General features: G+C 57.3%; 2 protein-coding genes across 15 annotated transcripts; both read right to left on the bottom strand.

The window, feature by feature from the left end:
* Nucleotides 1-8,648: 8,648 nt before the first annotated feature.
* Nucleotides 8,649-10,813, bottom strand: HEXIM1 (HEXIM P-TEFb complex subunit 1). The gene is made up of 2 exons (XM_051825769.3): nt 10,708-10,813; nt 8,649-10,079 (listed from the first exon to the last, which is right to left on the bottom strand). The coding sequence occupies exon 2, from the start codon at nt 10,028-10,030 to the stop codon at nt 9,035-9,037; it is 996 nt and encodes a 331-aa protein (XP_051681729.1). The 5' UTR covers nt 10,031-10,079; nt 10,708-10,813; the 3' UTR covers nt 8,649-9,034.
* Nucleotides 10,814-14,617: 3,804 nt separating this feature from the next.
* Nucleotides 14,618-21,697, bottom strand: ACBD4 (acyl-CoA binding domain containing 4). Of its 14 annotated transcripts, none has more exons than XM_008271606.5 (10): nt 21,300-21,697; nt 20,799-21,182; nt 20,435-20,555; nt 20,280-20,364; nt 19,968-20,103; nt 19,675-19,761; nt 19,371-19,441; nt 19,216-19,294; nt 18,458-18,597; nt 14,618-15,346 (listed from the first exon to the last, which is right to left on the bottom strand). In XM_008271606.5, exons 2-10 carry the CDS (start codon nt 20,884-20,886, stop codon nt 15,221-15,223), a joined length of 933 nt encoding a protein of 310 aa, XP_008269828.1. In that variant the 5' UTR covers nt 20,887-21,182; nt 21,300-21,697; the 3' UTR covers nt 14,618-15,220. The 14 variants fall into 14 exon arrangements, with proteins under 14 accessions (XP_008269828.1, XP_008269830.1, XP_008269829.1 ...); XM_008271608.5 differs by having other exon boundaries at nt 14,618-15,343; XM_008271607.5 differs by having other exon boundaries at nt 19,216-19,291.
* Between the last annotated feature and the right edge of the window lie 419 nt (nt 21,698-22,116).

The following is a 22,116-nucleotide window of genomic DNA, read 5'->3' as shown; positions in this document are numbered from 1 at the left end:
CACACCCGAGAACTGCAAAACCCATCTATCTTTGCGCGGGCGGTGCCCGCGCTCACTGCTGCCTTCTCCGATTGGCCAAGTCGCCTGCCAATATTCTCACTTTCGTCAACGATTAGCTGTGCGGAAGCACAACCAATCCGCCTTTATCAAGCTCAATTAAAGAGTTCATTGATGGCGCTAATCTTTACCGGACAGCTGATAGATCCGGCTGGGGGGCGGGGCTAAACGCGGAGGGATCCTCGGCCCTTGAGGAAGGCGACAAGAAGACCGGTGGCCGTCGCCGCCATTTTGGGCTGGGAGGAGGCAGCGGAGGGACTCGCTGCGCAGTGAGAGCACCCCATGGGGGGTGGTCCGGGCGCGGGGAGAGGCCGGGCCAAGTGGGCTGCCTGTAGTGGTGGCGCTGGGAAACGCCGGGGAGTGGGACCCGGGGACAGGGAGGGTAAAGGTTGTAGCCTTCCGCAGCCGAGCTCGGTCCTCGCCGTCCTGGCAGCCCCGCAGCCTCGCCTCGCACGGGGGGCGGGGTGCCTGGGTAATCACCGCGTGTTTCCCGAGACCCCCGCAGGAGAGGGGCCGGTGAAACGGCTCTCCTTTACTGGCCTTCCACAGGGGCGCGGCTACTGAGTTTGGGCTCTGCCAAGGCCCTTATCACCCCACCCCGTCCGATCTGGGTATGGCGGCAGAGGCCCAACGTAGCGGGACCCCCACTTCGTACTGCTAGTTGGGGAGCGGCGCCGGATTCTAGACACTGGCGGCGCGGGGGAGGGCGGAGGTCGCAGCTCTGGCCTCGGCTCCCCCCCCCCCCCCGGGCGTGGCAGTCCGCTGGATCCCCGAGGGCGGAGAGCCGGTGCACCCACCTTTCCCATCGTCCTATGCCATGGCCATCCCGCCTCCCGGGCTGGGGACGGGAGCATCCCCCTAGCTAATGTAGCAACCACAAGCTGCCCCCGGGAACGTGTACAAGGGGGCACGTGGAGCGCCTGAGGAGCCCGGTGCTTGGGGATCTCTCATGCCCGCAAAATTCTCCCACCCAGCCCCGATTCTCCGAACGACCGGCCTCCCACGTCGCCGGCCACTTTTGGAAACTCCTGAAGTGTGCTGTCCCACTTCTCTTGATGGTTTATGCCAAAGGGCTGGGGTTCTGGCCCTTGCAGGGGTGGATCACAAAATAATTTCAGAGTCGCCAGGGCCCAGGAATAGAAATGGAGTGGCCCATTTCGGATGCTGCACGGACATCTGTTTGCGTTTTGAAATCAGCCCTAACTTTTACCGAAACTTTTGGAGAAATGGCCGCCCTCCTAGAGGGGGAAAAAAGTACTAATTCCAGTGCAATCTTTGTAAGACTACAAAGTCTTTCCAGTTTAAGCAGTTTTCTCCCACAAACTAAAGGAAATGAGGGAGGTTGTGTTTGTGTGTGTGTGTGTGTGTGTGTCCTTGGTATGTAGTTACCAGGGAATCGCTTGAAATTCAAATTCCCAGATGCTACCGGAATAGAAGTTGCAGTGTTGATCTGCATATATATGGTATTGGGAGGTGGGGAGAACCTTTGAAAGAATAGACCTCAAATTCCACCTGTAGCAGCAGCTTTTTTTTTTTTTTTTTTTTTTTTTTTTTTTAAGATTTATTTGTTTGAAAGGCATAGTTAGAGATCTATGGGCTGGTTCACCCCTCAGATGACTACAGTCGCCAGGGATGGGCCAGGAACCTGGAACTCCATCTGGGTTTCCCATGTGGGTGCAGGGGCCCAAGATGGCCGTCTTCCAACTGCTCTTCCTGGCACATTAGCAGGGAGCTGGGTCTGAGGTGGAGTGGGACTCCAACTGGTGCCTGTATGGGAGGTTGGCAGGGCAACGCCTGCTTAACCTACTGTAACACAAGCTCGGGCCCCTGTAGCAGATTCCAAAAGACTGGAGTTTGACTGAAATGTATTGAATTGACGATTTTTTTAAAAAAAGATTTTTATCATTTTTTTAAAGATTTATTATTTATTTGAAAGAGAGAGACAGAAACAGAGATCTTTTATTTGCTGGTTCACTTCCCAAATGGCCACAACGGCCAGAGCTGGGCCAATCTGAAGCCAGGAGCTCCTGGGTCTCCCACACAGGTGCAGGGGCCCAAGGACTTGGCCATCTTCTGCTTTCCCAGGCCACAGTGGAGAGCTGGATCTAAAGTGGAACAGCCTGGACTCCAACCGGCACCCGTTTGGGATGCCTGCACTGTAGGGGGCGGCTTTGCCAGCTTCACCACTGTACTGGCCCCTTGAATTGCGGATTAAACTGCCTTGTTTCCCGCTGCTTGAAATCTAAATCCAGACAGATTTGTGGCCCAGGTATTTTCAGATAATAGTTTTGTTGCTAAATGTTAGTTAAAATCATGCTAGGTGGGCCCTAAGTAGGAAGTTGACTGGGCAGGGCACTTGATCTTTGTGGTTGCCTTGTGATGAATTTCATTATCAACGACAGGTGATCAAATGATTCCTAAGCCTTTGGCTGTAATAGTAAGAACCTTGAAAGTCTTCAGAACTGAAGGCCTGCTCTCTTCTATTAATAAAATACTTTTTCTTAAATTCTGAGAGACAACACCATAGTTTATTTTCTTCCGATGTCCCCAGAAGTTCTCAGAACTTTTTCACAATGGGATTGCAAAAATAGATCACCATGAATGAGGTTCTTGATCTAGAACTTGTGCCTCTTACTCCTCACTGAGGCTTCAGTACCCTTGGTTCATGCATAGGTTGAGTCTTGGCCTATGGCGTGTTTACGCTGATCGAGAATGGTGTTAGGAAAAGCTGACACTGGGGAGTTACGTGAAATAATCAAAGGAGCTGAAAGGAGTTTTAGAGATTATTTTTGTGATTCTTTTGTCAAAAACTTTATGTGGGAGGATCCTAGACTTCTGTGATTCATCCTCCATTGTGAAGTGATGTAGTTAAATCTTTGGTTGCTACTAAGTGGCTAATATTCTACTAGGTGCAGAAATTTGTTACTCATTTATAAATGAAAGTTTGCTGTCCTTAAGCTGTTCCATTCCTTGATAAGAAAAGTTGAGATTAAAGCCAGTTTAGTAACAGTCCCCTGGTTTTCTACTGAGTGAAGCACAGAGCTGGAAGTTAGGAACTCCAAGTTCTGTTTCTGTGTGTGCCTTCCCTGAGTCGGTTGGCTTGGCTCTAGACCAAATCCTGAAGATGAGGCCAAACTGGTCGTTTTGTTGCTGAGTCTATTGTTCATGTAATGTTCAACCAGCCTTTCAACTTCCTCCTCCGCTCTCCCCTTCAGATGAATTACTGTGGGCTCTAGGACAAACTCCACACGTCCTATATGCCTCAGTTTCCTGATTTAAAAAATAGTGCTGCCTCCTTCACAGATAACCTTGAGAGTAACCACCTTTCCGAGTGATGTGGAATCTACTCCCTGTAACTTTGTAATTTGGGGACTTTACAACTTCCGCTTCCAGGGTGGGGCAGTGGGGAGGAGGCCTGTCTTACCTGAGTGTGGCCTTGGTTGTCCGTGGCAGCCAGAATGGCCATTCAAGTAGGATGAACAAGGGTTGGTCTCAGAGTGTCAACAGTTGTTATGGTGAGCCCTAGACGCTTTACAGCTGGACGATGGCCAACTCCTGGGGAGCCCTGGCTCTGTGAGTGAGCGGGGCCATTGACCAGTGGGAGTGATGCCCCCACCGCAGGAGGAAGATGCCTGCTTCTCAACCATTAGTCTCCACAGTTGATCCATTGTTTTACACTCTTGTCTTTAGCTCCTACCATCTTTCCTCTCTATATTTTTTTAAATTGTTCAAATGTTTGGTGGCTTTATTAAGTGTATTTTTAGTAATATCTAGAGAGGACGATAGAACTAACCTATTGGATATTCCTTCCACCCACAGATTTGGTCTTCATTGCGTGAAAGTTGTCCTGGAGTTAGGTAGAATCACACGTTTAAAATGCTTCCTTGGGCAGGCACTGTGCAGTGAGTGAAGCTACTGCTTGGGACACTCATATCGAGTGTATGTTCCAGTCACTACTGCTCAGCTTCTGATGCACCCTGGGAGGCAGCAGACTTGGGCCCCTGCCACCAATGTAGGAGACCAGATGGAGTTAGAGCTTCTGGCTTCAACCTGGCCCAGCCCTGGCTATTGGAGGTATTTGGGGGAGTCAACAGCAGATGGAAGATCTCTCACTCTCTCTCTTGCTGTCCCTTTCAAGTAAACAAAAATAAAAAATTTTGGAAAAAGCTTCTTTAAAAAAGACAGACTTCAGAGCTTCAGTTTACTCCTCTGAAGATCAGGGCGGGTTCTGGGTGTGATCATCTTCTCACACTCTTGAGTAAGGAGCTCTCGAAAGCATCCACATTTTCCTCCAGAAATGCACTTTTTGATCACTGCAAACTCATGGGTTGTTAATATTTCACACACAGTCAGTGGATGTGTCAAATAGAATATGGCTCCAGATGAGAGTACAATTCCCTTCTGAATTTTTGCTCTTGGAAAATATTTTTTTAAAAGATTTACTTATTTTTATTTCAAAGTCAGAGAGAAGGAGAGACACAGAGATCTTCCATCTGCTGTTTCACTCCCCAGATGGCTGCAATGGCTGGAACTGGGCAGGACCAAAGCCAGGAGCTTCATCCAGGTCTCCCACTTGGGTAGCAGGGACCCAAGTACTTGTGCCATCAGCAAGGAGCTAGATTTGAAGTAGAGCACCCAGGACATAACGCAGTGCCAGCCCCTTAAAAAATATTTTTAGGCCGGCGCTGTGGCTCACTTGGTTAATCCTCCGCCATCCCATATGGGCACCAGGTTCTAGTCCCGGTTGCTCCTCTTCCAGTCCAGCTCTCTGCTGTGGCATGGGAAGGCAGTGGAGGATGGCCCAAGTGCTTGGGCGCCTGTACCCACATGGGAGACCAGGAGAAGCACCTGGCTCCTGGCTTCGGATTGGCACAGCACCAGCCATAGCGGCCATTTGGGGGGTAAACCAACGGAAGGAAGACCTTTCTCTCTGTCTCTCTCTTTCACTAACTTTGTCAAATAATAATAATAAAAAAAAAGATTACAAAAAATATTTTTAAAAGCCCACTGTAGGGACCGGCATTGTGGCATAGCGGGTAAAACTGCCACCGCCTGTGGTTCTGGCCTCCCATTTGGGCACCAGTTTGAGTCCTGGCTGCTCACCTTCTGTTCTAGCTCCCTGCTAATGGCCTAGGAAAGCAGAAGATGGCCCAAGTGCTTGGGCCCTGCACCCACGTGGGAGACCCGGAAGAAGCTCCTGGCTTCAGATTGGCCCAACTCTAGCTGTTGGAAAGTAAACCAGCAGATGGAAGATATTCACAGTTCTCTCTCTGCCTTTCACATAAAAAAAAAAAAAAAAAAAAAAAAAAAAAAAAAAAAAAAAAACTTAAAAACTAAACAAAAAAACAGGGCCTTCTTAAAAAAGCCCAGTGTCCCTCTTCTTGGTGCTGTATTAAGGGAAAGCTGTTGGAAAAGATGGTTTCCTGTAACAGCTCAGCCGTTTGAACTGTGTTGGTGTGCTAAGGTTTGTTAGTAAACTACTAGGGTTATTCCTACTGTTGCCCATGTTGTATCAGTTGTACTCCAGTCTCTGTTTTTAAAGATTTATGTATTTAGTTATTTGAAAGCAGAGTGAAAGAGGGGTCGTCCACCACTATTCACTCCTTAGATGGTTGCAACTCTGACTGATCCGCACCAAAACTGGGAGTTCAGAACTCCATCAGGCCTCCCATGTGAGCAGTAGGGGCCCAAGTGCATGTCCATCCTCTACTGCCTTTCCAGGCACGTGTGCTCACACGGGATGTGGACGTGGCAGCGGCGCCACCACGCCAGCCCTGACTTACGTTTTCTGACTCCTGGCTCCATCTATTGTTTATGGTTCCCCTCTCTTTGGAAATACCTAGCCGGTTTTTCAGGGCTAATAAACCAATCAAACTCCCTCGCTTCCCCCACCCCTAAAACTGAACTGTAAAGGATCCTGTCTCCAGATGGCCTGTGTTGTCATTACCAATAGGAGGATAGTGTCTGGCCAGCTAGTTTGCAAAGCAGTTTTCCTGGGAGGATACCTACATGAGAAATTTAACAAACTAAAATTGCTCATTTGGAAGGCTGGTCTTTGAGCAGCTGTTAAGATGGTAGGCAGAAGGGCCAGTGTTGGGGCACAGTGGGTTGAGCCGCTGCTTGCAGCACTGGCATCCTCCGTGGGAACGCTGGTTCCAGTCCCTGCTGTTTGCTTCAGTCCACTTCCTGCTAATGCGCCTGGGAAGGCAGTGGATGGTGGCCCAAGTATTTGGACCGCTGCCACCCATATGGGAGACCAGCAGAGAGTTCTTGGCTCCTGGCTTCAGCCTGGCCTGGACCTGGCTATTGTGACCATCTGGGGAGTGAACCGACGGATGAAAGATCTCTGCTCTGTCCCCTGCTTTTCAGATATTAAAAAAAAAAAGTTAGGGAGAGGATTTTAGTGACGGGCTGGAGAGGGCCTGGGGACCACTTGTCATCCCATATCCCCTCTGTCAGGAAGGCAATGTGCTAACATTTCAGGGTAGACAGTGTTGATCAGAAACTGCGATTTTTGCACAAAACTCATCCTGAGAACTTAGGTCAGTAAGTAAATCTGATAAAGTACCATTCATTGTCTTTGAAAGCAAAATTCAAAATTCCATGAAAAGGTAAATTGAAGTAATTTAGGAGAGTCACTTAAAGCTGAATAGTTCATGTAATTTTAGAGTGGACTGACATCTCAGAACAAACTTTGCGATGATAAATCATTTATAGTCCTCCCAAGATTCATTTTGGAAATTTCACATTTTTAGTAGTAGGGGAAACAAGTTCCTTACAGCTCAACCCTTCTTAGGAGGATCACACTGCTCGCATTCTGTGCAGTGGAAATGAAGCCAGGGGGCACTGTTGCTGCTGCCGTTCCAAGCAGCCGTTTTTTCTGGGGCTACTGCATGACATCATAACAGAAGAAAAACCACGAAAACTCTTTCAAAATAGACATTTAATGTGATTTTTAGGCCCAAGTAGACACCCAGCATACAGTGTCCCCAGTGGACCAACTGCCAGCACAGGGCCAGGTGAGGCGAGCTCTGCAGGCCCTGATTCTTCCCTCAGCATTGTTTCCCTTGATGTGTTGACTTGTGGGTGCTTCTTAAGCACCCTAAGGTGCATGTCACTCGTGCAGCGCCCACCAGCTCCACCACTGCCACTTAGCTGCAAAAACAGGCTTCCCAAATGGCAGGGTTTCTTAACCTCCAGGGAACTCGGCGATCTTCTGGAACCCTCCCTAGAAAAATGTACACGGAACACAAGTGGACATTTTTTTTTTTTTTTTTTTTGACAGGCAGAGTGGACAGTGAGAGAGAGAGACAGAGAGAGAAAGGTCTTCCTTTGCCGTTGGTTCACCCTCCAATGGCCGCCGCTGCAGCCGGCGCACCGCGCTGATCCTGGCAGGAGCCAGGAGCCAGGTGCTTTTCCTGGTCTCCCATGGGGTGCAGGGCCCAAGCACCTGGGCCATCCTCCACTGCACTCCCTGGCCATAGCAGAGAGCTGGCCTGGAAGAGGGGCAACCGGGACAGAATCCGGCGCCCCAACCGGGACTAGAACCCGGTGTGCCGGCGCCGCAAGGTGGAGGATTAGCCTATTGAGCCACGGCGCCGGCTGACAAGTGGACATTTAACTCCATGGGTTCATGGGCCCCCGGGCCCCTGCAGTTTGTTAGACCGAGTGAAGGTTTCTGGGAGTCCCTGTGCTGGTGGGTGGGCAGAGCAGTTGCTCTAGGGAGACCCTGACATGGGGCGGGTGAAGAGGGGCAGGGCTACCCAGTGACCCAAGGGAATCATCTTGTAATTTCTCACAAATGAGCAGCACTTAGTTCTCAGGGCTTCCCTGTTTCAAGAGCAGACTACTTAAGAAGCCGAGTGGCTACCAGCAGTGCAGGAGGCTGAGAATAGCTGGCGTGGGGGAGTGGGGCTCCTCACCTGAGCCCCTCAGGACCTCATGGAACTCCTCCCCGGTGGCTTTTCATTTGACTTCAGTGAAGGGACACACCTCGCTTGTTTGTGTCATGAGCACTTAAGTACAGGACAATTAAGGTTAAGTCCCTGGAATCCCCCAACAGCCATTTCCTTTATAAATCCAGTATTCCTTACTTCCAGACATCTGAAAGAGCGGCCCTACAAATTTCTCTAACCGTGGCTTGCACTAAGAAAGGTTTACCAAGAGCCTCAAGGAGGCATCCGGATCTTCCAGCCGTTCTGGGCAGAGGGAAGGGGCATAACCGAGGCAGTCAGCTGTCTAACTGCCAAGTCAGGTTCACACTGAGTTTTGAATGGCTATTGAGAAGCAGAATTAAATGTTAAGTGTCTGATTATAGCCAGTTTCCACTCCCCAAAACACCCAACACTATCTTTCCCTGCATCAAGAAAGAAAACCAAGGCACTAGAAAGCAAGCACACTTAAGTTTGAAGATTAAATCTCTCTGTAGCATACTAAAACCCACCTGAAAATAGCCAGCAACTTCAGAGTTCTCCCATTGAATTCTTTTTTGCAGACTGACAAATTTAATGATTTTCTTACCCCTCTCCAAAAACGGATCACATAAATCACTATTTTTTTGGATGAGTTCTAGAAATCACACTGAAACTAAGTTACATTTACAAATATTAAATTTATTATAACTAGAGTGAAGTAATCAATTCTCAGATTTGGCCACCTTATAGCTCCATTTAAGGAGGGGATTTTTTTTTTTTAAACAGAAAGACGCATTATACCTTGGTCAAATTACTTACACATTAAAAAAAAAAAAACTTCTATAAAGGAAACAAGAAAAGCAACCCTTCAGTTTCACATAATTAAAGAACAGAGAAAGCACGCAAGCTACATCATAGCTAAATTTACCAAACCAACCAAAGCCGGGGGATTTTCTCTTCTGATTATGTCATAAAAAGGTCCACTGTCTTATATACACATGTATATAATGTTACATTCCATCACTGTAAAAAGTCCCCTCTGCCCCCTCCCCGGAAGTTTCGGCCTAGTCTCCGAACTTGGACAGCGGCGCGCGCTCCTGCCGGTGCAGTTCGTTCTCGGTCAGCAGCTGGAGGTTCTCGGCGCGCAGCCGGTCCAGCTCCAGCTCCAGCTCCCGCACGCGCGCGTCGTCGCCCGGCCGCTTGCTCTCCAGCCGCAGCCGGTTGTTCTCGTCCTCCATGCGCGAGAGGCACTTCTCCAGCTCCAGGTACTCCTTGATGAGCTCCTGCTTGCTCATGTTCTGCAGGCTCTCGGCGTGGTAGCGCTCGTACGTCTCCGAGAAGTCCCGCTGCAGAAACTCGCTGCCGTCCCCCCCCATGCCGTCGCTGCCCCCGTCCTCCTCGCCCGCCTCGTCCATAAAGTCCTCGTCGCTGGTGTCGTCGGACTTGGCGGCGGCCCGCTTAGGGTAGAGGCCGGTTTTGAGGTCCGGTTCCTCCTGGTCGTGGTCATCCATAAGGAACTGCGTGGTGTTGTACGGCGCGACCGGCTGGCCCTTGGCGAACATCTCGGCTCGGAGCCTCGAGGCCCGCAGGCTCTGCTTCTCGTCGAACTTCTTCTTCTCCTCCCAGGTCAGCTTGTAGTACGGCTTCCAGTGCCGCTTCTTCTTGGAGGGGCGTCTCCTGTGCTTCTTCTTGCCCAGATGTCGCTGCTGCTGTCCCCACGCCTCCTTGGCCCCTGCGGCAGGGGCCTCCAACTTGTTGGGCTCGGAGTCCTGACACGCCTCGGCCCGCGGCTCCCCCGCCGCGGACAGGTCGCCCCCGTTCTGGCTCTTCTCGCCGGGTTCAAGGCAGGCCTGAGGCTGCGGGCTCCCTTCCCCCTCCGGCCCCGGAGGGCCGCCCGGCTGGGGGGCCGCTCTCGATTGCCACCTACTGTCCTCCTCGGGCACCCGCTCCTCCGCGCCCGGGGGCCGCTCGGGCTTCTGCTCTTCGCGGACCACGGCAGCACCTGTACAGTTGCTAGTTGGAGGCTGGTGTTGGTACTCGGACAAGAGGGGCTCGGCCATGGCTAGTGGAGTCCTCTTCTCGAAGTTTGCGAAATGTTGGCTCTGAATCCTGGAGGGAAAGAAAGATTTCCTCTTTTCTCTCTGAAGATGTCCGAGAGTCCTCTTCGGTAATTCCTGCAGGGACGCCTTGAAGCGAGTCCTCCTGTCGGCAAACTCCAGTTGCAACTTAGGGCGCTCAAGGCAGTAAAGGGTTAAGCGCCAACAGCGCGGCGACTTAGCGGGTCCAAGGGGGTGCAGCGGCAGGAGCCGTGCGCAATGTGCAGAGCGGGTGGGCCTCAAGCCGCCCCGCCGAGCGCCCCCACGTCGAGGAGCTGGTGGGCAAGGAGACGAGGTTAAGTCCAATGGGTTAAACCCAGCCTCGAAGGGGTTAAAACTACCCGATGACGCCGCCTCCGAGGGGCCGAATCCACAAAGGGTTAAATCCCCTGCCGCAGAGCCCACAAGGGGTTAAAGTCCCAGAGCCACCTCCTCCCACTTCCACGGGTGTCGCTCCAACCCGAGCTTCCAGGTCCCTAGGCCCGGCCAGAGCCTTAGCCGAGGACAGACAAACTCATCTCCCCTTTGGCTCGATGCTCTGCTCAGCTCAGCGCTCCTCCGCCTCCTCCTCTTTTCCTCCCTCCCTCCTCCCCCTTCACACGGCGCTTCTTCCGCCTCCTCCCCCGGCTTCCCCTCCCCACCTGCCTCTCCACCTGCCAACTTCCAACTGCTGTCTCCCAGCCCTCTGCGCCCTTTTTATATAGCAGCTGGGTCGCCCCGCCTACGCGCATGCGAAATGGCGCCTGCGTTGCGGGAAGCCGGGAGTCGTAGTTCCCATCCTTCGGGACCGCCGTCCTCGCGCGCCGTGCGACGTAGCCAATCCCAGAAGGCGTGGGGGGCGTCTCCTTGGCCGCCTCGGCCCACCGCTTGGCCCTCGCAGAAGAAACGTGAGCGGCCATTGGCTAGGAGTAACACGTCTCGCCCGGGAAGGGCTGCCAATCGCCAAGGAGATGGGGCGGGTCTCGGGTCATACCATTCTGCTCCAAGAATATTAGAAGATTCGGTGGCCTGCGGGGGCCCGCACAGAATATTTTTATGAAAAGGTGCGTCTTAAAGACTGTTATCGCATTCTATCCTCAGCGGAAGGGTTCCGACTGTTAGAAACATTTGTCAACTAAGGCAAAAATGGTTTGTTCCTAAAAAGTAGTCCCTAAAGTGGGAAGGAGGATTAAATCCTATAAAGAGAGAATGCTCGCCGTGGCTGCCAGCTCTCGATTCTTAAGACTACGGTAATGGCTGCGAGGCGTGCGGTTTGTGCCTGGGACTGACATTTGCGGAAGGATATTATGGTCATGTTTTTGTAAAAAACGAAAGGCGCATGAAGAAGTAAACAAATGAAGAACAAAAAGTGCCGCCTTAAAGGGACAGTGTGGCCGCGTTTAGTGCAGCAACCTCGAACTAGGCCTCGGAGGAGGGCGGGTTCGAGTCCCGGGTGACGTCGATCCCGGGACCAACCTCGGGACCCTGCGGCCAAGGCGGCTGAGGCCCAGCCCTGAGAGCCCTCTCCGCCCCAGGGGCCAAGGAACACTGGCGATCGGCGGCTGAGCCTCTGGCCCGGGCCGCGACTGGAAGGCGCAGGCGGTGAAGGACTCGCCCCCGGGCCTCCGCTCTGTCGAAGAAAATGGCCTCCTGGGGTCGACTGGGTCCCTTCACTTCCGACCTGGAGCGTTTCCGGGAGTCCGGATGGGGAGGCCAGGCCAGCTAATGGGCCTTTTTATTGGGAAGGGGTTCGAGAAAAAAATAGCGATTAAGTTATCACTCCTGGCTATCGAAAGTGAAGAGGGGTGCCATCCACAGAGCCCCCTCCTCTTGAGGGGGTGGGGGCAGAGCCAGAGGCTTCCCAGGAAGACAGGCCTCGTCCCAACACGGGGCGGGCACGGGCCTGGGCGTGCATTCGTGGGGGACCACGTCCAGCCCTGGGAGAAGTCCTGAGGGAACTCGGGGGACGCGCAGTCGCCGCCCGGCACCCAGCGGCCACCCGTTCCTGCTGCTGTGCCAGCGCAGCCCCTTCCATCCCGGGCAACCAGCCACTGGCCGCCCGCCGCCCGCCCAGCGAGGGACGCAGGGCTGGAACTGCCGTCTCCATTTCCCTAAGACTGAGGGAAATGAAGTGACTCGTCCAAGGTCACGTGGCAGCCAGGCGGTTCGATTTCTGTTTCCTCAAGAACTCTGGGCTTTGTTTCTTTTCATTCCCAACAGTGTCTGCTATAACACACGCCCTTGCTTCTTTGCGAACCGGTGTTAGGAGGGCTCTGCGGCCAGAGCGTGCGCCCTGCCTTCCCGTCCCTGGCTCAGGGGCTCTGCGGGGGCATCGAATGGCCGTGAACCGAGACGGGGTGGAGAGCCCGCCTGGAGCTCCGTGAGCCGGGAATTCTGGGCGGTGTCGGGACAGGGTCTTCAGGCACAGGGGCAGAAGGCAAGGAGGAACTCGGGGTGGTTCCGTGGGACAGTGTAGATGCGCTAAGACACTTAAGAAGGTTTGTGGAAAACTGGGATAAAAGATGGTTATTTGGGTGCAAACTACAGTGGGAGCTCCAAAACCTTCGTGAAGGAACGATGCGTGGATTTCCAGTTTTTAAATGTTTTTTATGTTCAGCTACTGGAAAGCCAGAGTGACAGAGAGGTCTTGTATCAGCTGGTTTACTCCCCAGATGCCTGCCACAGCCGAAAGGAGCGCCGATCTCCCCAGTGGGTGGCGGAGGCGAACAGCTGAGCCATCCTCTGCTGCCTCCCTGGGTGCCTTAGCAGGAAGGGGCCCTCTGATAGCGCAACTGCTGTGTCATGACGCCCACCCCTTAAAAACTTTTCTGGACCAAAATTTCCCTTAATTGCATTTCCCAGTAAGTTTTCGAAGTGTCTCACACATGCACACACACCCGCGCGCGCGCGCGTGTGCACACCCTGGGAACTATGGGGTGGGGTGTTGGTGCTGGGCACGCCTCGTGTGCACTACAGCCTGCGCACTACAGCAATGCCTCTGGGACGGGTCCCGATGTTCCGGCGCTGACCTTCCCTGCTTGTTTTCTCTGGGCTTCCTACCCGAAAAGCCTGCTCTGGCCCGTGTTTCTGCAGGCTCCCTGAGGAAGAGGAGTTTTGCAGAGAACGGGACCGAGGCAATGGGAAGCCTCCCAGGTGTCCCCGCATTTCCTGGGGGGCAGGGGGGACTCCCCGTCAGATCCGGAAGGGGCAGCCCCGAGCTCGGCTTCAGGGTGCCACCGGCTTCCACTGCACGCTGGGGAGGAGTGGGCAGGCTCAGAGGTCAGGTCGCGCGGTTCTAGAATTCTGTCAGAGGCGGCCCGGGAACCTTACAGTTAGCTGAGTCCCAACCCTTTGGCTGCCATTTTGCATGCCCTAGTGGTAGCCGAGCCCAGGACTGCCCTGTGGAGAAGGACTCATCCCGATTTCTCAAACAAGGTGACGCGGGCTCAGAGCAGTGAAGAATCCTGCCCACCCTCTCACGGCTCGCGTGCAGGTGAAGCGGCCCGCGGCGCTCGGCGGGTCCTCTCCCGGGGCGCGCTGCTCACCCTCGGCAGAAGTGGCTGATTAAGCCGCCCTGCTGGCCACCCCGGGCAGGGGCTCCAGGAGTGCGGAGAGGGCTGGCCCCACCTTGACAACTCGGGCCAAAGAGCGGGACTGTGGCTTCCAAGCGCCCGTGCAGGCCACGCCTGGGACGGCGGTCGAGGCCAGGGCGGGAAAGGGCACTCAGGAGCCTACAGGTCTTCAGCCAAGGGCCTTCGGATGCTGGGGCCCGGGTGGTGGCAGGGGCGGGGGCTGGGGCTGTTACCGCCCGCCGCCCTCCGCCCTCCGCCCTCCCCGGGTGGGGACGCTGGCGAATGCCCTCCGAGCAGAGCGGGAGACGCTCAAGTGGGCCAGTTCACCGTTGAATACGGCCTGTGGCTAGGGCCAGGCCGGCCCACGGAGGCCAGCAGAGCTGGCTGACCAGAGGGAAACCAAGGGCGCCGGGCATTGCGGTGGGGAAAAGTTCAAAAGCCAGGGGGCCGCGCCACGCTGAGGTCTGCACGCCGGCGCTCGGCCAACCCCGACGGGGCTCCCGGGCCGCCGAGGGGCGAGGCGGGGGCTCCGCCGGGCCCCACCTTCCCTGAAGTTCTCCGGGAAGGCCCGCGCGCCCAGGCCGTGGAGGGGGGTGGCACCGGGAACGAGCAGCTGGGGAGGGGGCAGCGGCCACTTCCGAGGCTGGGGTCTCAGGACCCCAGCCTTCCCCCAGGGCGCCCGGCGACAGGCGCCGCCCCACCCCTCCCGCGAACGCCCACCCGCCGCCCCGGCCCCGCCCGGGCCCCGAGCCCACGACGGGATGTGGGGGCGGGGCCGCGCCCAGGCCGCCCCCCGCCCCGCCCCGGGCGCTCCTGCGCCCTCCTCCCCTGCAGGCCGACGCCTGTTTTCCCCTCGTTTGCCGAGGAGGGAAAATATTCCTCATTCAGAAATACCCGGCGCGGGCCGCTGTCGGGCGGGCCTCCGGGGCGCGGGGGAGGGGGCGGGAAGGGACCTGGGCCTCGTGCGCCCCCCGCTCCGTCCGCGGGGCCCCAGGAGGCAGAAGGTTAAGGGTTCCTTTTATTTAGTGAAACATTCATCTGTACGTGACTGGGCCGTGAAGACGTCCTGAGTGTGCGGGGGGTGGGGGCGGCCGGGGGAGGGAGGCGCGCGAGATGGGCGCTCCCGCCCGCGGCCCGCGCCCCCTCCCCCGGGGCCTGCGCACTCCTCCCACCTCGCCTCGGCCTCCAGGCCTCGCTCCCGCAGCCCCGGCCAATCGTTCTTCCAGGCCGCGGCCCAAGCCCCAACTTGCCCAAGAGCGGTGGCTCGGCGGGGCGAGGCCGGGGTGGGAGGGGCAGTCAGGTGACCAGAGGGTGGCGAGGGCAGGGGCCGGGCCTGGCCGCCCTGCCCCGAGTCCCGGCCCCTCCGGAGCGCCGCCGCTGCAGCCTCCCTGGGGGCCGCGGGCCCGGGGGGGCGGGGAGGGGGCGTCCGTGCGAAGCCGCAGTGAAGGGCGAGGTCTTAAGGGGCCCCCCCGTGAGTGCAGGGGGTGCCAAGGCAAACGGTGGTGGGCGGTGGTGGGGTCACAGCGGTTCTCCTAAGCCTTAGGAAAGCCGGCGCGCCGCGGGACAGGGGCTCCTGGGCTGGCTGAGATCCCTGCCTTCGGAGTCACCTCTTCTGGGTCCGAAACTGTCGGTAGAGCCACTGGACGACGAAGGGCCACAGGAGGAAGAAGAGCAGCGTGGGAGCCGAGAGCCTGAGGGGCCAAGGGCGAGCCCTGGGCCGTGGCCTCTGCTACCAAGAGGGAGGGAGTCAGGGGCCAGCGGACACTCGGCGGCAGCCCCCCCCCCACCGCCACCCCCAGGGGCCGCGTCCAGAACTCTGCAGGCGACTGTGAGAGCCTGCCCCCGGCTGCAGGGCTGGAAGGGAAGCCATTCCCGGTGTGTCCCCGGCATGTGGGACTCCCAACTCCTGTCCACCTCCTGCCCCCCAGGGCGGTCCCAGGTGCCAGGAGAGGCAGCAGGGGCTGCGCGCTCTGGGCCACAAAGCCACGACCCTCCCGGTAGGCACCGAGGACCCTGTGTGGTAAGGGACTGGAGTGCACTTCTAACGGGGCCCCTGGGTCTCAGAGGTTCCTTTTTAAGTGCTCTTCTGGTGGCTGACTCCCGCGCTGGGCAGGCCAGGGAGGGGGGAATGCGGGCTTCTTGTAGCCGCCAGCCAGGAGCTTCCAGAGGTGGTGGTGTGCCAAGGACACAGACACACACCCACATACACACACACCCCCACGCTGGCCACAGTGGTGGGCGTGAGCCTGGTGATGAACCTTCAGAAGCATGAGTCCATACTGGCACTCAAAAAAAGGGAATACTGGAAACCTGTCACCAGCGTGGTGGCTTTTAAATCCACTCCTTACTTTAAAAATAGATAATTGAGAAAGAACTAAGCACTTATCCTGTCTTTCCATAAGGCACTCACTGTATTTCAGGGAAACTCGACAGAAAATGGATAGTTCATAAATGTTACCGAAATAAGAGAATTTAAAAGCCAACTTTTTCTTTTTTTTTTTTTTTTTTTTTTTGCAATCATTAAATCAATTACTGATTCCGATTAAAGGTACCAAAACTGTCAAAGGGCCAGCGTTGGGGAGCAATGGATTAAAGCCGCCGCCTGCGATGCCGGCACCCTGTATATTGAGGAGCTGGTTTGAGTCTTTTCTGCCCCACTTCCAGTCCAGCTCCTTGATCTGTCTGGGAAGGCGGTGGCGTTTGACCCAAGTACTTGGGCCCCTGCCATGCACATGGGAGACCCAGAGGGAATCCCAGGCTCCTGGCTTCAACTGTTGCAGCCATCTGGGGAGTGCACCATTGGATGGGGGATCTCCTTCTCGCTGTCTCTCCCTTTGCCTCTGTCAAGCTGCCTTTCAAATATGTTGTTGTTGTTGTTGTTTAAATGGCAGTGTCAAGCAGGTTGACAGGAACAGGAAACTGGGTCTTCCCTGGCTCTTATGATTTCGAACGGTGGGAGCAGATCACCCCTCATTCGTGCCAGTGGCCCAGGCTACAGTGGCTGGTGGGGCGCCACCCAGGGCATGCAGGTATCTCACGCGCCTTCGTGGGAAGAATGTCACCTCTGCTGTGTCTGGCCCAGCTCAGAGCAGGAGGCAGGAGCCGCAGGAATGGCATCAGACCCCACCAGGTGGAGCATGCTAGCGGACCTGGTCACTGGCCCTCGAGTCAGGGCGGGGCAAGATCAGGAGAGACTGGCACCACGGAGGAGCCAGGGGTGCTGTGTGAGCCGGCACCGGCAGAGTGGCGGGACGGGCAGCTTCCCGACACCTGGGGGAATGCGCCTTTGGACTGGGTATTTGGTGGTTTGAAGGGATTAATAATTGTGGGTGATGCCCACGTGTGAGACCCCAAGGAAGCTCCTGGCTTTGGCCTGGCCCAGCCCCAGGTGTTGCTGCTATTTGGGGAGTGAACCAGCAGATGGAAGATCTCTCTCTCTCTCTCCCTCTCTCTGTAACTTTGCCTTTCAAATAAATAAACCTTAAAAAAAAAAAAAAAAAAAAAACAGTAACTGTGGGTGATAGAGGTGCTGTGTTGGCTAGCTAGGGGCGATGCAAGCCCAGGTATTTCAGTGGAGCACCTGACGTCATGATGTGTCTGATCTGCTTTAAAATCAGCATTTAAAACTAGCAAATGGCTTAAAAAATAATAAGTGAGCCAGCTCCGGGCGGGGAAGTGGGGGGCGTGTTGAAATGTTAGCCACTGCGGATCTGACAACATCTCTGCCAGCATGGCTCCCGGCCACTGGGTCAGAGGTCCCCACAGCCAGCCCACTCCTCCAGGCTTCTCAAGAACAAACCCACTCATGCGGATGGGGGGAGACAGACTCGGGGCTCCATCACCTCATAGCAATGGTAATAACTACAGGCCCCACTGGAGAAAGTCTTCTGCGTGCCGGGCAAAGCGGAAGCACCTGCGGGCCTTGGGTCTCCCAGGCTGTGTGCCCTCAGGCTAGTTACTCGACCTCTCTGCGCCTTGGTTTCCCCTTGTACATCAAGGAGATGAGGAATCTCATGGGGGACTGGGGGAATAAACGGGAGAGTGCTAGGGCCTGGCACACGGGCTCCAGGAATGGCAGCTGCTGTTTGGCAGGGGCATCACTTCTCGGCCTTTGAGCTGCGATCAAGTGTTTGGCAGGAGCCCGGGTATAAGGTCCTCAGACCTAGGACAGGACGGAGGGGCTGGGGGATGCAAGGGCTGGACTGTAGGGGGACAAACCCCGAATCTGGGAACAGAAGTCCTGCCTGGTGGGACCAGCATGCTGGTGCAGCGGGTTAGGCCGCCACTTGGGATCCCCACATCTCATGTGAGTACAGGTTCAAGTCCCGGCTGCTCCACTTCCGATCCAGCTCCCTGCTAATGCGCCTGGGAATGCAGCAGAGGACGGCCCAAGTGCCTGGGCCCCTGCACCCATGTAGGAGACCTGGGTGAAGTTCCTGGCTCCTGGCTTTGGCCTGGCCCAGTCCTGGCTGTTGGCTGACATCTGGGGAGTGAACCAGCAAGTGGAAGACCCCACCTCCTCTGTTTCTCCTCTCTCTCTATCACTCTGCCCTTAATAAATAAAGAAATCTTAAAAAAAAAAAAAAAGGCAGGAGGACAAGAGGGACCTCGAGCCGCGTCACAGCCCTTCTGCCTCCTGGGGGGAGGCAGATGGGGTGAGCAGGGAAGGGGGTACAGGCACTTCAGACCCCCTGACCTGTGGCCTGCAGCACTGGGCCACAGCATTCTCGGGGCAGAGGTGGGCAGATGTATACAACAGTGGCCCACCAGGGAGCCCAGAACAGAGGCGGAGTCAGTGCAGCTCCCCCGCTTGCGCGGTGAGTGGGGAAGGGGCACTCACCTGCTCAGGGGCCTGGGGCGGGCTCTCCAGGCTCTGCAGCCTGCCCTGGACGTCCCGCATGTTCTCCTGCAGGGCTTGCACCGTCCCCAGCAGCCACGTGTCCAACTCCTGGGGCCCCAGCAGGCTGCACCCCAGCCCTTCTGCGGAGCACAGACCCAGGGAAGGGGGCTCAGGAGGCAGCTCCGAGGCTGCCCGGGCCCAGGAAGCAGCAGAGGAGAGCAGGGTCCCTCGTACCAAGTCCACCCCTGTGCTGAGTCATGGGTTGCCGGGGTCTGAATCCCAGCACAACCCCTTCCTGCCTGTGTGACTTAGGACAAATCATTCACTTTGTCACCCGAAAGCTGCCATCTCTCAGACAGGGCTGCTTGCTTACAGGGATAAAGCAGGTGACATTTGGGAAAGCGCGCCTTAGTGGACCTGGCACACAGGAAGGTGTCCAAGCAGACAGGGCGGAGACTCCCAGATGGGAGGCCCAGAGACACAGGACGACGTCCAAGGCCATGCAGCTGTAGGTGAGAGCTGGGTAGGACTCCCCCCGCCCCCAGCACCTGCAGAGGGTGCAGAGTCCCAGGTGGCCCCGGGGCGAGGCCCAGGGCAGGGACGTAGCCCATGCAGGCAGTGTCACCATTTGGCAGCCCTTACTGCACCCGGCTGCTCCTCCAGGGCCTGCACTGGACTTCCACCTCTGCCCACAGAGGGCCTGGCGCACCAGAACCCCAGAGAAAAGCAGAGGGGTGAAAGGTCGGGCAAGAGCTCACCTTTCTCTCTGGGGGTCACCAGGCTGTGCGTGGTGGCGGGCTCCCCTCCAGCCGCACCCCTCTGCTCTGGCCAGACCTGCTGAGAGGAGTCACAGATGCAAAGGTGGGGGTGGAGCGACCAGGAAGGGGCCACAGGACAGGAGGGGTGGTCTCACCAGCTCAGGCTCCAGCTGCTCCAGGGAATCGCAGAAAACCTCAGCGTCCAGGTCCCGGGGTGGCTGAGCCTCTGGGGAGGGGACGCGGCAGATGGGTTAGTGACAAGGACACGGGGCACAGGCACCTGCTCAGGAGACACATGAGACACGGCCCCAGCAGGCTCAGGTGGGCCCTGTGGGAGCCCTGGGACAGGGACCCCAGCGCCTGACCCTGGGCATGAGATGCGAAGGGCGCAGCTGGCACCCGGCCTTCTCCCCTCCCGGCTCCTGGGTCTGGTCCTCTCCCTCCTGCCCACAGCCTAACCTGGGCTTGGGGGTGCCAGCTCCTTGAGGGGGCAGGGAGGCTCCAGGACAGTCCCTGCACCTCCATTTAGCACCTGTGCTTTCCAACCTGTCAAGACACAGCACGTGGAGGTGGAGGTGGGGCTGGGAAGAGGCCGGCACCTCCCAGGGAGAGCAGAAGCTGGGGCCCTGCTGGGGTCCTCACGGGGCCTCACCTGGGCCCTCTGCCTCCAGCCCCTCTCCAGCCGAGCAGCCCCCTCGACTACACCCAAGACTGCTCACTCAGCACCTGCAGGGTCCTGGCCGGGGTCTGACCTGTGACCTTTCTCAGGAAGGCTTCTGGCGGCTTTGGCATATCAGGGATCACTTGGTACAGGGGCTCGAAGTAAGCAAACATGTCCTCTGCCACCTCACCCAGGGGCACCGTGTCGATCACCTGCGGGCAGGGGTGCTATGGGAAAGGGGCTGGCCCTCCTGTCCCCCGGGGGCCGGGTCCCTCCACCCCGCCCTGCTGCCTGCCACCACCTGCACCCAGGCATGGCTGGCGGGGGCACAGGAGGTGGTGGCCCCCACAGGGTTGTCAGGTGGAGGCAGTCGGGGCCGGAGAACCTGCGGCCCCCCTCCTACCTTCTGTGCCACCAGCTTCATCTCGGCGATGTAGGCAGACATGGCCTCCTCTCTGCTCATCTTGCCCAGGCTGTTCCAGGCATCCCTGGGGGGCAAAGGGCAGTGAGAAGGCCGGCGGGCGCTCAGGCTTACTTGCCCGCAGGTGGGGAGCTCACCACTTATATCGTCCGATGGGGTCCCAGAACCCAGGCCGGGGGACCAGGCAGGGCCCGGTGGTGGCCTGCTTGTAGTAGCTGTAGAATCGCAGCATTTCTTCGTAGGACGGCCGGTAAGAGCCTGAGCAGAGGGGAGGAAGTGGGCCGTACAGCATCAGCCCCAGCTCCGAGGGGAGACCACCCTTGGAGACAGCAGCGATGGGGAAGGGCCCCACCCAGGGACACGAGCCAGTTGGCCGAAGGGACCCCCTAGGGCAGCCCCCGGCAGGGACCGGACGGCTTCAGGGCTACGTCCTCCTGGCAGTGAGACCCCGGCCATCGGGAGCCCCCAAGCGGGAGAGGCGGCAGCGGGGCGCAGCCTTACCGTTCTTGGGCAGGTTCTGAATGACGCTGACCGCAGCCTGGAACTGTTTCTGGCAGTCCGGCCCCGGGCTTTCGTTCTCGATGCCCATGCTACTGCGAGCCGCGGGGTCCCACTCGGAGCGGCTGTGGGCCCCGGCGGGAGCAGGCCTCGGAGCCCACCCTGGCTCCCACCCACGGCTGCACTTTGTAGAGGGGCAAACTCAGCTGCCCGGGGGCCCGAGAGACACCCGGGACGTCCGAAGCTGCAGCTGAGATGCCTCTTCCCACCTCAGGGCAGCGTGGGTGGGGCCAGGGTGGCGAGGGTCTCGGTGGGTGGAGAGGCAGGTGGCAAGGGTCGCAGCGCCGGACAGTGTCCAGACGCGCCCTCTTCGGGGTACATCAACTCCTGGACAGGCGAACGCGCAAGACAGGAGTCAGGGCGGGGCGTGCGGCCTCCCACCAGACCCCCGCACTCAGGCCCGGCCGGCACTCACCCAGCGGCGCCCACCGCCCGGGCTCCTACCTGGGTCCTCTCTCGCCACCAACCCGCGGCTTCCGACTGACCTCAGGGTCCGGCCGGGTCGGGATGGGGACGCGGAGCGAGGGGGAAATTTTCAGCCAATGAGAGAGCCCGTTTCACATTCCTCTTTTGTACTGCAACCACTCAGCGCGGCCCTTTCAAGATTATGCAAAAAGCTTCACAGCGCCTCTCCCAATCAGGCGGGGCTAATCCACGGATAGAACTCCCCATCCCGCGATGGTCACAGGCGGGCGGCAGCGTCCCCTGGTGGACAAAGTGAAGGATGGCGGAGTCCTTGCGCCCCCTGGTGGAAACCCGCGTCCCTACGCCGAAACTGGCCCTGAGGATCCGAGCCGTTCAGCCCAGCTCTTCAGGTTTTTAAGGGGCTGGGGAGTCAGGTGCTGTTGGAAGATTTAAGAGTAAACCAGGAGAACGGTCAGGGAGGTTATTTCTGAAGGAAGGAACAGCACGGTCAAAAGTACAAAGGCGAAGGCTTGATAGGAACAAAACTCAGGACCTCAGCGCGGAGTCCCCAAGTTGAGGACATCTGAGCACCGGTGGTGCGTGGAAAGCAGGTGGCACAGCTAGGTCCTTTCCCCGAGGGTTGGCCAGCGGCGGCCGTGTGCTCCCGGCTCTCCGCCCCGGGCTCGGGCACCCGCTGCAGGCAGCGCAGCCACCGGACACCCCCTCCCCCCGCGCCGCTCTCAGACTCGGGGCTCCACTGCAGCCAGGGCACCCCCGACGCGGTCACCAGGGCCCGCGCGCCGTCGCTCTCCTGCGGTGAGCCACGGACACCTCCACAGCGTCCGGCGGCTCGGCA

Source organism: Oryctolagus cuniculus, chromosome 17, assembly GCF_051225735.1.
Source record: "Oryctolagus cuniculus isolate XC-2025 breed Fujian yellow rabbit chromosome 17, ASM5122573v1, whole genome shotgun sequence".
NCBI classification, from domain to species: domain Eukaryota; kingdom Metazoa; phylum Chordata; class Mammalia; order Lagomorpha; family Leporidae; genus Oryctolagus; species Oryctolagus cuniculus.
The sequence above is the reverse complement of the archived record's forward strand: the minus strand, read 5'-3'. Positions and strand labels throughout refer to the sequence as shown.

What these genes read in the sequence shown, in the direction of transcription:
- ACBD4 (XM_008271606.5), bottom strand. Translation starts at nt 20,886, where the DNA reads ATGGGCATCGAGAACGAAAGCCCGGGGCCGGACTGCCAGAAACAGTTC. An exon ending in CTTCCTGAGAAAGGTCACAG is followed by an intron (nt 19,762 to 19,967) that starts GTCAGACCCCGG and finishes GTGTCTTGACAG; the next exon opens with GTTGGAAAGCACAGGTGCTA. An exon ending in AGCAGCTGGAGCCTGAGCTG is followed by an intron (nt 19,295 to 19,370) that starts GTGAGACCACCC and finishes GACTCCTCTCAG; the next exon opens with CAGGTCTGGCCAGAGCAGAG.
- HEXIM1 (XM_051825769.3), bottom strand. Translation starts at nt 10,030, where the DNA reads ATGGCCGAGCCCCTCTTGTCCGAGTACCAACACCAGCCTCCAACTAGC.